General features: G+C 45.2%; 1 protein-coding gene across 3 annotated transcripts; it reads right to left on the bottom strand.

The window, feature by feature from the left end:
- Positions 1–371: 371 nt before the first annotated feature.
- LOC124661754 lies at positions 372–3,721 on the bottom strand. Of its 3 annotated transcripts, XM_047199630.1 has the most exons (4): positions 2,837–3,721; positions 2,399–2,740; positions 1,492–1,584; positions 372–974 (listed from the first exon to the last, which is right to left on the bottom strand). In XM_047199630.1, the coding sequence occupies exons 1-3, from the start codon at positions 3,693–3,695 to the stop codon at positions 1,541–1,543; spliced, it is 1,245 nt and encodes a 414-aa protein (XP_047055586.1). In that variant the 5' UTR covers positions 3,696–3,721; the 3' UTR covers positions 372–974; positions 1,492–1,540. The 3 variants fall into 3 exon arrangements, with proteins under 3 accessions (XP_047055586.1, XP_047055584.1, XP_047055585.1); XM_047199628.1 differs by having other exon boundaries at positions 2,399–3,721; XM_047199629.1 differs by having other exon boundaries at positions 1,492–1,572; positions 2,399–3,721.
- Between the last annotated feature and the right edge of the window lie 12,483 nt (positions 3,722–16,204).

The raw sequence follows: 16,204 nt of genomic DNA, 5'->3' as shown, positions 1-16,204 counted from the left end.
TTTCGGGTATCACTTGTCAAACCAAAGCTTAAGTCCAAGACAAGCTTGATCTGCTAGGTGTTAGTTAGTGGTCAGAGCTGAAATCTCAACAAAAGTTAAGCATGTTACCTTAGAAGAGAACACACATGACACATATGGTCAGAATGAACAGCGCTACCCCTTGTTCAGCAAAAAAAAAGTAGGGTGTGCCTATGTCTCAGCTGAGAATTTTTTAAATCTCAGTCACCTTAGAAAAGTAAAACTGTAGTTCAAAGAAACATGTAACTTAGTCCAGTTGCATTTTTCTGGTAAAAAAATGCAATTACGCTTTTTAAACTGAAAAGTGCAACTAAAGCACTGTTTTGTAGGTGACTTGAGACTTAGCAAATCCGGAAAAAAAAGTACTACTCCTATTCAAACTGTTTGAGGAGTTGAATCAACGGTGCAACCTAGCCACCATCCAATATGCTGGCTCACTAGCCAAATATATCCACACATTTACACTTTGCCAAGACGAGAAACGGACCACAAATGTTCATGAATCATCTTGGACATGGAGAACCAATATGCTTGGGACATCAATAAGTTAAGTTGTTACAGCTTAGGCGATTGAATGCTGAGAGTTCATAATCCTAAATCGTATCAGTAGGACCACTGCGTACTCTTATTACCCGACTGAAGAAACAGGGCTCCTCGTCAGTATTCATTCAGTGTACCCAAACCATAGTCACCAACTATCTTACATGGGCTACAGAAGCGAATTAACTGGCTGCACAGGTACCCTAGTGTACATCATCAACCCAAAAGGAATGCCCAGCATCACTTGAAAAAATATCACACACAGTAGGCAAAAAACTGGAAGGGACAAATATTCAAGAAAGACATCATCACGTATTCACATGATAGGCTTAGTCTAGGGTTAAAAAAAAGAATGCAGATAACATGTTAACACTGCCGACCGCACTCGTCGAGAACCGCAGCAGCCATCCCTTCACCTGGAGAAACAAACTCATCATCAGCTTAACAACATGGAAAGGAGCTCTGTAGCAGCAGGCTGCAGCTCATAGGAACACGATGACAACGGAATAAACCTGTCAGTCATTTCACACAAATTTGCCGTGCAAGTTGAATGATGTGACTGATGTCTGTAGTAACAAATAGGACACTTATATATTGCTTTCAACTTAACAATTATGAAACAGCTAAACCAACAGAGAACTCTGGGCATGGCCTAGGCGTGAGGACATTCCAACACCAACACCAACACCAACACCAACACCAACACCTGGATAATATGGAATCATTTACAATCCAAAGAGTATCTTCTTAGTTTTTACTTGGCATCACCTTCATTTTAATAGTTTGCATTGGCATTGATATGCGTGAATCCCTATTGCCGAATGGAAGTAGTTTGAGGGTGCAACCCATAGTTGGCGGCCAGATATTTTCCAAAAAAAAAAAAGAATAAGACATGACAAATCTCACAAGCTATATTTAGAAGATGGTCTTTACCTTCAGAACCCTTTCAGCACATTAGCACACCAAACCAGACATAGTCGTCCTATGGATCGTGCAACATGTCAGCTTCGTCACCTTCGTGAATCGCTGTGCAAAGAAGCATAACAAGTTAGACAATTCACAGTTTTGAGGAAAAGACAAATGGATACGAGAAGTAACATTGAGTCAGTCACATACATGAGCTGACAAATAAAACTTGAGCCAAACAACTCACCTTTTAACTCATATAGACAATCTATATTTCGCTTTTGATACTAGCAATAGAAAACAAAACTACATCTATTGTAAAGTGCAAGCCATATTCCTGATAGTATTATAGTTAGCTACCTCATAATGACGAATTTAGCTGATAAGAATAAAAAAGGACTCTAGTATAAACTATCCCCCTTCATGTCAGGCAGACAAAATTAAAACATGGCGAAGCTAATAAACTCCAGCAATAGAAGACCTTGGACATTCGATTTAAAATACACGGACCTTAATTCAAGAGAAGAAAAACCATTAATTTTTCAGGGTCTTCATCAAGCGACAAGGAAAATTTTATTATTTCAGAGGGTATGGATTCAGTAAAAGTAGCAAGACTAGAGCCGATACAAGTAATGGATAAAATAATACAACTAGCAATGAGATTCCAAACATACCAACCAAGTTATTAATTGACATTTGATTTTATATCTTTACTCATTTGGCATTAGATTTAGATCTACCATGAATAATACAACTAATACTAACATATAAGAATACAGTTATAAGTTTGATTGTCTAGCAAATCGATAATTCCTGATTAAGCTTAAGTTGTTAGTGACTTGAGAAGCACAATGAAGGTATCCGAGCAATCATGTACAAAACATAACCATACTAGGTTAAGCCTACAATATAAGGACTAAAGATGAGCAATCACCTGGTGTATAGAAACTCTTGAAAGGATAGCGGGGATTGAGACAACTGGATTCATGAAGTTTCCTGGACTGCATCAACTTAAGTTGAACCCCATAGACATTGGTTCCCACATATACAAAAATTTCATCAGCATCCTCATCATGCCCCAGCAGCCATCCCGACACTAGAGAAGGGAGTCCTAGAACTGCATGCATGTCAATGGTCTTCGAAGGCAGCCATGTGGCAACACCATGACCATTGACGTTCCTCTGCCACATTTGGAAGCAAGGATAAGACAACATGGCGAAGCCAATAGCGCCATCCTCAGCCTGGATGATCCGACAGTTTCGATAGTGGATATCATCTGTAAAGGGAGGCACACTAATCACAGCTGGGATGTGCTCATCCAAATCAAATTTAAGCATGGCATCACTCGTGGACAACCAGTAGAGCGCACTACCGATAAGTGTCGGAGGAACACCGACATAGAAAAACTGACATGTAGCCTCTACTGAGATGACATTGCCCCATATGGCAGTCTCCGAAGAGTAAACACAAGCGAGGGGTTGATTAGCACTTCTAGCCGTGGACACCAACACCACCTTGAAGGGGTTCCGGTGGCAGCCGCCCTGGACGTGGCCATGGTCACCCGCAGCGCAGAGCACCGCCCCTCCGAGGTGGCCCATCCTTAACTCGGACGGAACAGCCAAGCAGTGCTGGTGGCCGGTAATGGGGTTGCACACAACAACCTCATCTTGACTGGAGTTTTCGACAAGGACGAGACCGTGGCGGCAATCGAGCAAATTGTAATGCCAGGTCTGGAATCCAAGGTGGAATCGCTGGGAAGGGATGCAGTCAGGAGGGTCCAGGATGGGTTTGAACACGATCCCCTGGTTGCCGAAGTGGAATAGGCCGACAAGTGGGGGCTTCCCGTGGTGAGCGCGGAACTGGCGGTGGAACTTGGGGCCGGTGACGATTCCCCGCCAACGCTTGCAGACCGCGGAGGCGCGGGGTAGGGAGGACGGCTGCGGGGGAAGACGGAGGAGGATCTCCCGCAGCATATCGTCGTCGTCCGGCAGGGATGCAGACTCCACCGGCGAGGTGCGGGTCGATCGGGCGCCATCCTCGCTCGCGTGGATTTGGGGATGAAGACGCAGGCTGCTGTGGTGGGCCATTCCGCTGCCCTCATCACTCGCCTGGATTTGAGGATGGAGGCGCGGGTTGCGGCGGCCGTCCACTCCAGCTCCCTCGTCTCTCACCTGGATCTGGGGATGCAGGGGTGGGCTACGGCGGCGGGGCATTCCGGCGCCGTCCTCCATCGGCTGGATTTGCGACTGGAGATGGCTAGCGGACAGCGGGGAAAGAAGTGGTTGGTGGACATGTTTCGTTGTATTGAGCTTCACTGACTTTGCCACCCCACAAAGTCACCGACTCTGAATCACTTACAAGTGGAACCAGGTGGGGTCCACATAATGAAGGGTTCCACTTCAACCCACTTATAAGTGACTCAAAGTCACTGACTTTATGGACTAGGAAAGTCACCGAAGCATGGTCCGTTTCGTTTGTACCTTTTTTGGGGATGTTGCGACCCTCCAAAAAAAATCACATGTTTAAAACTTAAACGAATTTATTTAAACTTGCTATATATTACCTATATATTACATAGATTCGAACGAAATTCGATGAAATTTAAATTAAAACCTAATATAGTAGTACTTGCGATGGCCAGAAGCGTCGTACTACTGGTAGAAGTTGTATATGTCGTCGGTGACGATCTCCTGCTTGACGCGCTCGTCGGGCTCGTCGAGGGGCTCGTCCTTCATCCCGCCGCTTGGTCCAGCCTCGTCGTCGTCGGTGAGGTCGACGAGCGGCTTCGCGGATGGACATGGTGATTGCCGCGTCGAGGTCGCCCCTCCAAGCGTCCTTGTCGTTCAGCGACGCCGCGAACGTCGCGTCCAGCACTGGGCAGTCCTCGGGGTCGTCGCTGCTCGCGATGAGTCGCTGCTGCCGCTCGTACTCTGCTAGCAGCGCCGCCTTCCCGGCTGCCTCGTCGTCCTGCTCCTCCTTCACCTCCGGCTTCGGGATGAGGAGGGCGCGCCACCGCGTCTTTGCTGCTGTCGGCTGCCGCTGCGGCCGCCCCTCGGATTGACAGGCGGCGCCGCGAACTCCGGCTCCTCCTTCACCTCGCGCTTGGGGACGATGTAGGGTGCGGCGTTGTGCGAGGAGGACGGCGTCGATCGGGGCGGCCCTGACGAGGAAGAGTTGGAGGAAGATGAGTACGTCCTCCTCGGCTGCTAGCGCGCTGCGGGAGATGGTGGCGGCGAGGACGGCGTCTCCAACCTTGGAGCGCCGTTGCGGATGCCATCGATGATGTTATCCAGGGTGCGCCCCGGAACGCCCCAGAAGAGGACGCACCCGTCCTTGTTCCGGCTGTTCCGCCCCGGCGGTGCTGTTCATCTTGAGTTGTGCTGCGCCTGGAAGTAGGCGACCCACCAGGCATCGTTGCCGGTGGCCGCCCAGGTTGGATCCGCCCGCTCCTCAGTGAAAGGACGAGATGTCGCCTAGAGGGGGATGAATAGGCGTTTTAAAAAATCTCACAATTTGGCTTGTAAGAATGCGAAATTTAACTAACGTTTATTTTACAAGCACAAAACCTAAATATGCTAGGCTCAACTAAGTGCAACAACGACAACTAGAGCTAAGCAAGATAAGCACAAGATATACATGAATAATAAGTGATAGCAAGATATAATAAATACTTCAAGCTTGATGACTATCACAAAGGAAAGTAACTCGGTATAGAAATAACCGAGGCACGCGGAGACGGAGATGCATTCTTGTGTTCTCTTTCTTTGCAAGAAAGTACGTCACGTTTGGAGAGGTGGGGATCCCACGAAGGATTTCTCAACGCCACGAAGGCTCACCTTCTTCTCCGAGCCTATCCCACGAAGGAATTGCCCTTTACTTATGGCTAGCTTTTCCTCCACTCCGGAGATGGCAAGCTCCAAAATCACTGCACAAGCTCCACGAAGGAGAAGCCCGGGCCTCTTCACAATCTTCCACGAAGGGGTCGCCGGGACACCAACCAAGCCAACTAGGAGGTCACCCTCCAAGGTTAACAAGCCCACGGTCTCTCACTCGAACAAATCGTGGTGGAGAGCTCAACACTATGCAATGATGGAAAGTAAGAACACCAAAGGTGTTCAAATCTTTCACACTCAATTCCCACCAAAGCAACAAATGCTAGGATGGAATTAGAGAGGAAGAACAATGGATGAAATCAACAAATGACTCCAAGATCTAGATCCAAAGAGTTTTCCTCACTTAGAGGAGGAGTGGATTGGAGGAGGTTGTAGATCTAGATCTTCTCTTTCAAATCCCCCAAAAAATATGCAAGAATCATAGGAGAGAACAGAGAGGAAGCAAGCTCAAGAGGTTCAACAATGGTGGTAAAAACGTGCTAAAGAACTCTAAGAACAATGGGGAAGAAGCCCCTTTTATAGCCCCTCAAAAATATGACCGTTTGGGCCAAAATCGAGCCTGGACCCGGCAGGTACCGGAATTTTCGGTATCCTACCCGGCATGCCGGGCCAGGTACCGGGCTGCTCGGCAGCAGCACTCGGCCTACCAAGCCACACGCCGAAAATGCGATAACGTCTGCATCCAGACTCCGATTTCGATGATCTTGGGCTCGTTGGAATCACGACAACGAGCTCTACAACATTATGCATAGAAACATCATAGTCCAACCATTTAGTAAGAAAAATAATATCAAAGGTTTGACCTATCTATAAAACATCAAACTGGTAAAACCTTCAAACATGAAAGCGCGATAGAAGATGCATGCGGATTCCGTTTTCGATGAACTTGGGCTTGTTGAAAAGCTAGCAACAAGTTAGAGAAACACCAAGAAGCAACAAGATTTATGGAATGCAAAGCATGCAAAAGGTTGAGCTCCCTAAGACGATGTGGTCAAGTTACCCAACCGAAAGCCCCTCTTGAAAGTGCGGCTATCTATCCTATAACCCGGTCTCCCAACAACCACCTTGAGACCGGTAAAAGGAAAACCTAGCAAGGCCATACATTTGCCTTGCGCATCACGCTTGATCTTGATGATAACTCTTTAAGCTTCACTCAGGCTGGAATGCCTCACTTGATGATTGTTGCTTCGTGAAGACTCACGAATGCTCCCCCATACACCATGATGGGAAAGCTCCATTGATGAACATCTTCACATGTTCATTATCACCAAATGGACAGCAAAGCTTCAACCATATGATCCTTTTGAGATGCTCATCTTGAACTTGCCCAACTCAACCTTGATGACGATCACCACTTGATGTTATCCTCTCATGGGTTATATGAGATCTCACTTTTGATGAATGCCCATGGAAAGATGTCTAACCCACATAGACAACACATGGGCACATATATGATGGGTTAGTTCATAAAGCATAATTGACAAGGCTTACCATACCACATGACTTCTGGTGGCACATTCTTCATGCTTCATGTGTTGACTAAACCGGAATCTAGTCTTCACTCTTTGTATTGGTCAACCTTGTATCTTCTCATGCTCTAGCATACTATTTTGAGGTGTATAAAGAACTCTTCATTTGTTTGCATGCTCTAAATCTTAGTCAACCATAGCTCAACTTATGAGACTATCATGACACCGACTTAGAGCCATATCTTGAATTCTTCATTTGGAATCAAGCACTCAAGATTTTGGTCATTCATTGCTTAACACATAAGCTAGAGCATGGCTAATATTGAGTTCCACATAAGAACTCCATCTTCATTTATTCTTCTTGATCATATCACATATATGTCTTCAAATCGATGATCTTGATGCCAATACTCAAGATATATCTTTTATCTTCATGGCATCCATACTTGAATCCAACACATGGACTACAAGTATTACATATGGAATATTCATTCTATGAATGATCTTGATGCCAATACTCAAGGTATATCTTTTATCTTCATGGCATCCATACTTGAATCCAACATATGGACTACAAGTATTACTTATGGAATATTCCTTCATATAAACTCAATAAAAACATTAGTTCATAGGGGTTGTCATTAATTACCAAAACCACACATAGGGGCAATGTACCCTTACAATCTTCCCCATTTTGGTAATTGATGACAACCACAACAAGAGGGTTTATATGGTGAATATTAGAAACAAGTATGCAACTTATCCGAGAATAAGTTGAATACAAGAGGTTGTATTTGATATGGTCCAGTAACACAAAGCTACTAGCCCATATCAAAACCAGTTTTACTCACACAACTACAACTAATGTAAGAAATGTGAGTAGAACCAACATATATAGAGAAAACTCCTCCACAATGTATGCACGTGTGATGAACATGAATTTATTGCATATATTGTCAAGATTAACCTTCAGGACAGTTTCCACTATATATATACAACCATGCAAGACATAAAAATATGGAGTGCATGAGAGGTAAAACACTTAAGCACAAACCAAACTTAAGTATAAACCATTTCCCTTAAACCATCTAAACTTCTCCCCCATTGGCAACAAGTGCAAAAATGGGTGAAAATTTTAGAAAGCCAATATAATATGAGTTCCTCCCCAAGGTGTGCACTTCTCATAATTTGAGTGGAATCAAATGCACATATTCAATGACGAATACTTGAAGGAAGTCAAATTATATTGAGGATCAAAGATTGCACAAAGATAACATGGTGAAGAAAGCTTCAACAAATAAAGAAAGCAATCAAAGATCCAATTTGGACAAACAAAGATATCATGATAAGAGAGATATAGTTCCCTAAATGAAATAAGAATGCTCTGCAAGGTTCACGCATAAATTAGAATAGTTGCATTTGAATACAATATGCACAAACATGAAATCCTCACTCCCTATATATCATTTGGAACACAAACAAGATAAAGAGGATAACTTTAGTCCAAAAACATTTACGAGATATGAGTGCATGAAGATACAATAAAATTAAGCCAAGCGCTCATAAATCAAGTCCTTACCAACTGACATGGGCATACCCTTCGGATACCCATTATTAGTATACCAGGCTCGGCCCAATATGGAGAAGGCGCAATATGGAGAAGGCCCAACAAGGCGACCCGAAGAAGTAGTCGACTAGGACTCTTGTAAAACCCTAGGCTGGTTGCACATATAAAGCTAGCAAGGGCACCCGAAATAAGGAGGACAACAGATAGACAGAATAGAGACAACATAGATCCGCCTATGGCGACACCCTGTAAACATACATATGATATTATACTGGATTGCTAGCAGCACGTAGGGATCCTCCGCCGAGGGGACCCGAAGCTGGGTACGTCGTGTGCCTAATCTCGCTCCCCGGAATCTCCATCGTCGCTCTCTCCCGAAACCCTAGTCTACAATACGTAGGCATTGCCGAGGTGATCCCTCGTCAATTGGCGCCGTCTGTGGGAAAAAAGCGGCGACTGGATTTTGTCATCTGGGCGAGATCATCATCAATAACGTCGACTAGATCGGATCCGGCTGGTTCATCCACTTCATCGCGTATCGAAGCAGCATAATATATCGGAAGCTACAGGCTACATACAACTCACTCATTGGATCAAGTTTCAGAGCAATGTCTCGCACATGAGACATCGGCTGCCCGGATCTATCCAGCCTGGGCAATTTTGGACTCTACGTGAATTAAAGAATAAAGGAGAGACAGAAGAAGAGAAAATCTAGGAACAGATGGGATCAAGTCCCAAAGAACTTTGGCCTGTGGCTGAACGAGTTGTGAATTCAACTAGAAGAGGGGGATTTCTCCCGGCACGGCCCCACGGACTCTACTCGCCGGGTTCGTTAGCGGATGATTCATTGATTCTTTATTCCTAATCTGGGTCACGTTCTTGCTGGTATATGGAACAAGTACTTCGGGTGACTCAAGCTCCAAGAAAAGAAAGCGTTGCTTCAGTAGCGAATCACCGGCATGTACAGGCCATCTAGAACTCGCCGACATCCCACAAAAATAATCAGGTGCTATACTTCCGATTATTTACTACTTGCAAAATTATTTGGACAAATATTTTTTAGCTTGCACTATTATTTGCGCACAGTTTTTTGCGCCGTAATATAACTACAGATCGGAACAAATTTCGACGACTTCGCCATGCCAATCACCACGCTCGGGGGCTCACCCGTCGAGGATTCACCATGTTGACTGCGCCCTCTTCATCGACTACTCTGTTACATCGACTACTGCCGGCCAGGCGCTGCATGACTATAGACTGCGTCCGCGGCACGACTTGCGCCCACATCGGTTCCGTCGCACCCGATAAAAAGCTAAGTTTTTCTCTTCCAAAGATTCAACTATTTATTTACTTCCATTACACCCGAATACTCGGGGCTGCACCGTTGCATCATGACATCAAATACACCCGATATCCGGGGCTGCGCCATTACTTCGTTATCGCAAATATATTCGGTTACTTGGTGAATTTCTTTTCTTTGGCTTAGTGGAATTATCTTTTCCGGCTCAGTGGAAGTTATCATTGGTTTCCTCTAATATAATACTACCCAACGCATTTCCGGGTCAGTGGATTTATCATCGAGGATTATTACTGAATTTATTTTCTTCGGGTCAGTGAATTTATTTTATTCGGATTCATCAATATGGATATTACTGGTTTACTCTTATACAATATTACCCGATGCGTTTCCGGGACAATGGATTCATTTTCTATGGTTATTACCGGAACTATTTTCTTCGGGTCAATGGATTCATCCTCTATAATATCAACGGATTCATCTTCTATGGCTATTACTGGATATTTTTTCTTCGAGACAATTTCCTCTACAATATCGATGGATTCATCTTTAATATATGCTCTATATTTAATGGTGTAATCTTCAATATGGATTCATCTCAAATACTTCATCTGGGATTCATCTTCACATATTATTGTCTATGGCTTCATCCTAAATGGCTTCACCTTATATGATGTCGCGACTCCGTGAACTTCTTTCGACATCATGGCTAAACACTCGGGGGCTCGATCATGACTTTGCCTCGAGTAACAACTGTGACACGGCGTCTAAGCAACAATTATGACATCACCCCAGCAGTGCTCGGGGGCTCGGCTATCTCTTCATCAACAATTTGGTGGCATCCACTTTCGCTATTCGGTGGTTTCTACTTCGGTTCGACTTTTTCGCTGCACTCGAAGACTTCATCGCGCATCGACTTCGTCGTGCCCAATAAGCTAAGTGTTCCTTTATTTCACATAAAGTTGATTATCATTTACTTTTGCCGCACCCGGCGCTCGGAGGCTGCGCGACATATATTCACTTTACATATCATTGAATCCGAGCATCTGACACCGCATACGAAAAAGAGAGTCAAGGAAAAGATAGAAAAAGTTTGTTCATTTATGCAGGAGAAAGCAAATTTCAAAGTATATAAAAGAGAACCCGACGAAATTGTCTACAGGGAGAACTCGACGAAATTGTCTTCAAGAAAGGACAGGACCCGACGGAATTATCTTCAAAAGAGAACCCGACAAAATTGTTTTCAAGAGAGAACCCGAGGAAATTGTAATCAAGAGAGAAGTCGAAGAAATTTTCCTGAATGAGGACCCGACGAAATCAAAAGAGCACCCGACGAAACCTTCTTCAGGGAGGAACCCGACGAAATCAAAGGAGCACCCGACGAAATCTTCTTCAGGGAGGAACCCGACGAAATCAAAAGAGCACTCGACGAAATTATCATCAAGGAGGAATCCAAAAAAAAGGAGGAAAGAAAAGAGAAGAGGATAGACAAATCTTCGGGTCCGTTGACTCATCATTTGTTCTGAGCAAGAGCATCGGTGATGTACCCGATAATATAGAAGAACCCAATATATTTGGCTGTCTCATCACGCCCGAGAAAAATATAGAAGAACCCGCAAAATGGGTCATTGCATCAGCTGAACAAAGTACTCGACAAAATATTCTCAGAGCGCCAAAAGTCGCGAATAATCTCTGAATGCCGCAAAACTATGCGAAGGTAAGACCCCGGATCCGTTCTGAGCGGCGTGGCACCGTCTCTGACGTCGGTTTGCTACTTTTTTCCGTATCAACAGATACGAAAAAAAATCCTAACGGACGCGTTAGGTACCCGATAAAACATGACTGGGACTCGACAGAACGATAAGACCTTAAGCGGCACCTGTCGAGTTAGCACCAGTATCCCGGGATCATGTCCAGGGACGTGATCTTGAAGTAGGTTTTTGCGGATTGCCACTAGAGCAGTTAACTAGTACCTGATCCGTCAGACGAACTAGCCCCAATTACCATCATCCCTGTGCAATATAGATATGGATGTCAAATAAAAATAGCAACGGCCTGGAGTCGATAAAAAGAGGGGTTGCGCCAAGTTGTTTATCGAGTAGTACAACTTGAGCCTATGCCTAGGTGCAACACCTGCTCATAGGCTCGGGGGCTACTCTTATCGAGAGTATTGTTCACCCTCCCGATAAGATACAAGAAAGAGGAAAAATTGTGGAGTGAATTACAAGCAAGTTGAGCCTACACGCAAGTGCAAACACTTGGCTATAGCCTCGGGGGCTACTCCCATCGGGAGCGCTGGTCGCGCACCCGATAGAAAATAACTTCGACAGCATCTACGACAATCAAGGTTTGTAGACTCAACTCGATTCTACGACTCGAGTGGAGCCTACTCCCATCGGGAGTGCTGGATTTCATTAAGTCCTCTAACAGGAGTCGATAAAAAGAGGGGCTGCGCCCAAAAGTACAGTCAAATTCTTCATTGAGTAGTACAACTTGAGTCTATGCCCAAGTGCAAGCACTTGCCCATAGACTCGGGGGCTACTCCCATCGGGAGCGCTGCCGCGCACCCGACAGAAAAACCAATTCGAAGAATCGTCGACATCATCTACGCTACACGTGATCTGCGGCATGGACCTCGCCTTGTATTTTCTTCGACTTCGGAGATGGTTATGCTTGGAGTTTCTACGCAAGTCTTCGACTTCCCTATAAACTCGGGGGCTACTGACATGGGCATACCCTTCGGATACCCATTATTAGTATACCAGGCTCGGCCCAATATGGAGAAGGCGCAATATAGAGAAGGCCCAACAAGGCGACCCGAAGAAGTAGTCGACTAGGACTCTTGTAAAACCCTAGGCTGGTTGCATATATAAAGCTAGCCAGGGCACCCGAAATAAGGAGGACAACAGATAGACAGAATAGAGACAATATAGATCCACCTATGGCGACACCCTGTAAACATACATATGATATTATACTGGATTGCTAGCAGCACGTAGGGATCCTCCGCCGAGGGGACCCGAAGTTGGGTACGTCGTGTGCCTAATCTCGCTCCCGGAATCTCCATCGTCGCTCTCTCCCGAAACCCAAGTCTACAATACGTAGGCATTGCCGAGGTGATCCCTCGTCACCAACACCACAAAAACCAAAAGGATAAAAGGATGGTAGGCAAGGAACAAGGATATCTAGGTGATGGATTAACGCTCTCATGTATATAAGTTTCTAAAGTGGACAAGATGATCCATAAAGAAACATGCACACACAAGAGGTTAATAAAATAAAGGGATTTCTATTCTCGTGCCCTCAGGTCCTTAGTTGTACTCAGTTTTCCCCAGCTCCTTAGTTTTCCTCAGTTTTCCCAAAAGCCCTTGTTTGAAACCCGCAGAAGGAGCTCGGACGGTAGGATTCCCGTTTAGTTGACCGTTCCGTGCTGACGTGTGGGGCCGCGTCGCGTGGGGCTGGTAGAGAAAGGGATCGCGTGGGATAGGACGAGACAGCGTTTGGTTGCACGTGAGCAGGAGCTGGGTTTTGTCTCTCTCGGCCCAAATTGGCATTTTAAGAGTACCTTTCCCCCCTCTTTCTCTCTGTCTTTTTTCACCTAATTAGTATCAAATCTAGAGAAGCTTGCATTTATGTCTTTCTTCAATTATTTGTGCCTTTTGGCCGTTGTTGTTTGCCCAATATGGCAGCAAATCTAGCACTCCCTCTGGTCCATATGCATGTAGTTAAATCTAGAAGAAAATCTCCACGGTAATGCACAATAAATTCACACAGTCATTTAGTAGAATAGGGATAGATAATAGGGATCCCTCCCTAGATAATAAGCTGCATACAACAGCCAACATAGTAACAGGTTCGAGGTTCTTCATAGCACCATCATACTAACAACATAACAACAAGGGATCCCTAGCTAACAACAAAATAGAGGAGGCAGCAACAGCACACATCCAGGACTCCGCCTACCCCATCTGGCTCTGCCTCCACTTGTTGGTCCCCTTGGGCATCTTGGGCTTGAGCGGAGGCATGCGCCCGGCGGCGATCTCCACCCGCTGGAAGTTGTGGAGGTGCATGCCGAGCGCCTTGTGCTTGGCGCGGAAGGAGTAGACGTTCACCGTCGTGCCGACCTTGGGGAAGGTCTTGCCGATGTCCTCGGCATGCGTTAGGAGGCAGTTGAAGTCGGTGCCGCCGAGTCTCCTAGTGCAGAAGGGGCACCTGTAGACACCCTTGGCGAAGTAGGAGATGTACTGGCCGACCTGCAGCCTCTGCAGCACCTACAGAGTCTTGATGTGCTGGTCCTTGTCATCGCTGCCGACATCGCTGCCAGACACCTGATCCATATCAAACGGAAACTATGAGTGAATAAGTTGCAACAATGACTAACGTGCATGATAACAAAGTTAGGAAAAACAGAGGCAGCCTCAGTTAGAGTGGACACGATTATATATCCACAGGGACGGTGTTAGCGAACCAAAGCACATGCACAACAGATTTGTACACAGCAATGGTTCATTGAACCCTCCCTGTAAAAAATTGTGCCCAACGATTCATCATAGGCAAAGAAACAGATTCCAGATATGAACTTGAACACATTACAGATTATTTGAAAAATTAAACGGTTGATATCTTTTGATTCGTGCATAAAATAACTGATTGAGATCCCATTATTACTTTCATAAATTAACCGAACGGTCGAACCCTAAATCTTAAATGAAATCAAGAAGGGATCAAAACAAAATGGAATAAAATTGGCGCAAATATTAACCCAATACTCATCCATCTACACTAGCAAAAATAGGGTTCAAAAAGGAATGGGGAACAAAAAAGGGAGCAAACCGTAGTTACCTCGTTCCATGGGTCGTCCATGCAGGTGTCGTAGGGGTTCGGGGGCGGGTTGTACGGCACCTCCTCATAGGGGTCACATCCCGGCGGGATCTGACCGCCACCGGCGGCAGCCTCCGATGCACTGGCGGCAGCGGCGACGGACGTTGAGGGGACGACATCGAAGAGGGAGGCGTCGGGCTTGGAGCCGACGGCGTCGTGGACAATGGGATCCGTATTCTCCTTGTTCATCTCGCTGGCAGAGGAGAGGGAGAGGGTTTTTTGCTTTGGAGAAGATGATGGGACGGACGTGAGAGGCGGCGTTGCGTGAGCGAGTGAGAGTGACAGAGATAGTGCGAGGAGGCGTCTATAAAGGCGAGGGGTGGTTAATGCGACCCGCGTCCACTGTTGCACGTATGCATGTCTTGGACTTCTGCAATGCGCCACACGTCCACGATTGCACGTCTTCTACTTCTGCACCGCGACCCGCGTCTACGCGTCAACAATTGCACGTCTTCCACTTCTGCACCGCAACACGCGTCCTCGAGTCTAACCCTAGAAATTTAGATAGGTATACCCTCGAGTCTTATACTAGCATTTTTTGTGTGCTCAGTTTTCCCCTTGAGTGCTAATACTGGCTAGTGCAATATACTTAGTTTTACCCTCAAGTGGCTGGTCAACAGAGAGTCAACAAATGGGATTAACTAGTTAAATGAGTCATTTAATGTGCAAAAAGTTCCGAAAAAGAGTGGCACTTACTCATGGAGTCTTCTTACGCGACCTGCCACGTTGGGAACCATAACAATCATAAATAAATCAAGTTTTACTACAAATTGCCACTTCTCAAATCACCTAGTAGCTATGAAGGTGCATGGTTTTTCACAATAAGCCCTTACCAAAACAGCTTTCCCCAAAACATACTTTGTCTAAATGTGGCCACAATTCTCACACTCATGTATATTTGTATTGTAAATAGTTTGAGGTAGGCCAAGATGGGTTTCATTGTACAAAACACACATTTTTCATTTTTTAAATCTCATATTTGAATCCCTTAGTCTGTTTACTACTCAGGTGCCCTTGGTTTCTTGATACTACTCAGTTTTGCCCTCTCCCTTCACATATTCTCACAGACGTGCAACATTGCCCTGATTGGTCTAGCCCATGTCACGCGGATCGTGCCCGTCGGCCGTTGATCGTATGATCTAACGGGCAGGATAACCCCTCTCTCTCTCTGATCGGGGCCACCACCCTCTCTCTCTGTTGGCGGTTAGCTTCCACCCTCTAAGTATGCTAAAGGGCGGTTTTCTGTATTATTTTTCACGCGCTAAAAATTATAAACTCTTTTAGGCATTAATTTTCACGCAAAAAATGATAAACCATCACCGATTTGTTGTAGCCATTACTTTTCACGCAAAAAATGATAAACCATCACCGATTTCTTGTAGCCATTACTATTCACGATAAAAATGATAAACCATCACCGATTTGTTGTGGCCATTACTTTTCACGCAAAAAATGATAAACCATCACCGATTTCTTGTAGCCATTACTATTCACGGTAAAAATGATAAACGAAACAATCTATATATCTCTGTATTTGAAGTTTGGGAGGGTTCACCATCTACTTATGTTAACTTTCGAGGTTTTGACCTGAAAATCAAATGGTATTATAAAGGGAAATAAAAGTTAAAAAAAT

Source organism: Lolium rigidum, chromosome 6 (genome assembly GCF_022539505.1).
Source record: "Lolium rigidum isolate FL_2022 chromosome 6, APGP_CSIRO_Lrig_0.1, whole genome shotgun sequence".
In the NCBI taxonomy this organism is placed as follows: Eukaryota; Viridiplantae; Streptophyta; class Magnoliopsida; order Poales; family Poaceae; genus Lolium; species Lolium rigidum.
Note: the sequence above shows the minus strand (reverse complement) of the source record. Positions and strands in the feature narration are given on the sequence as shown.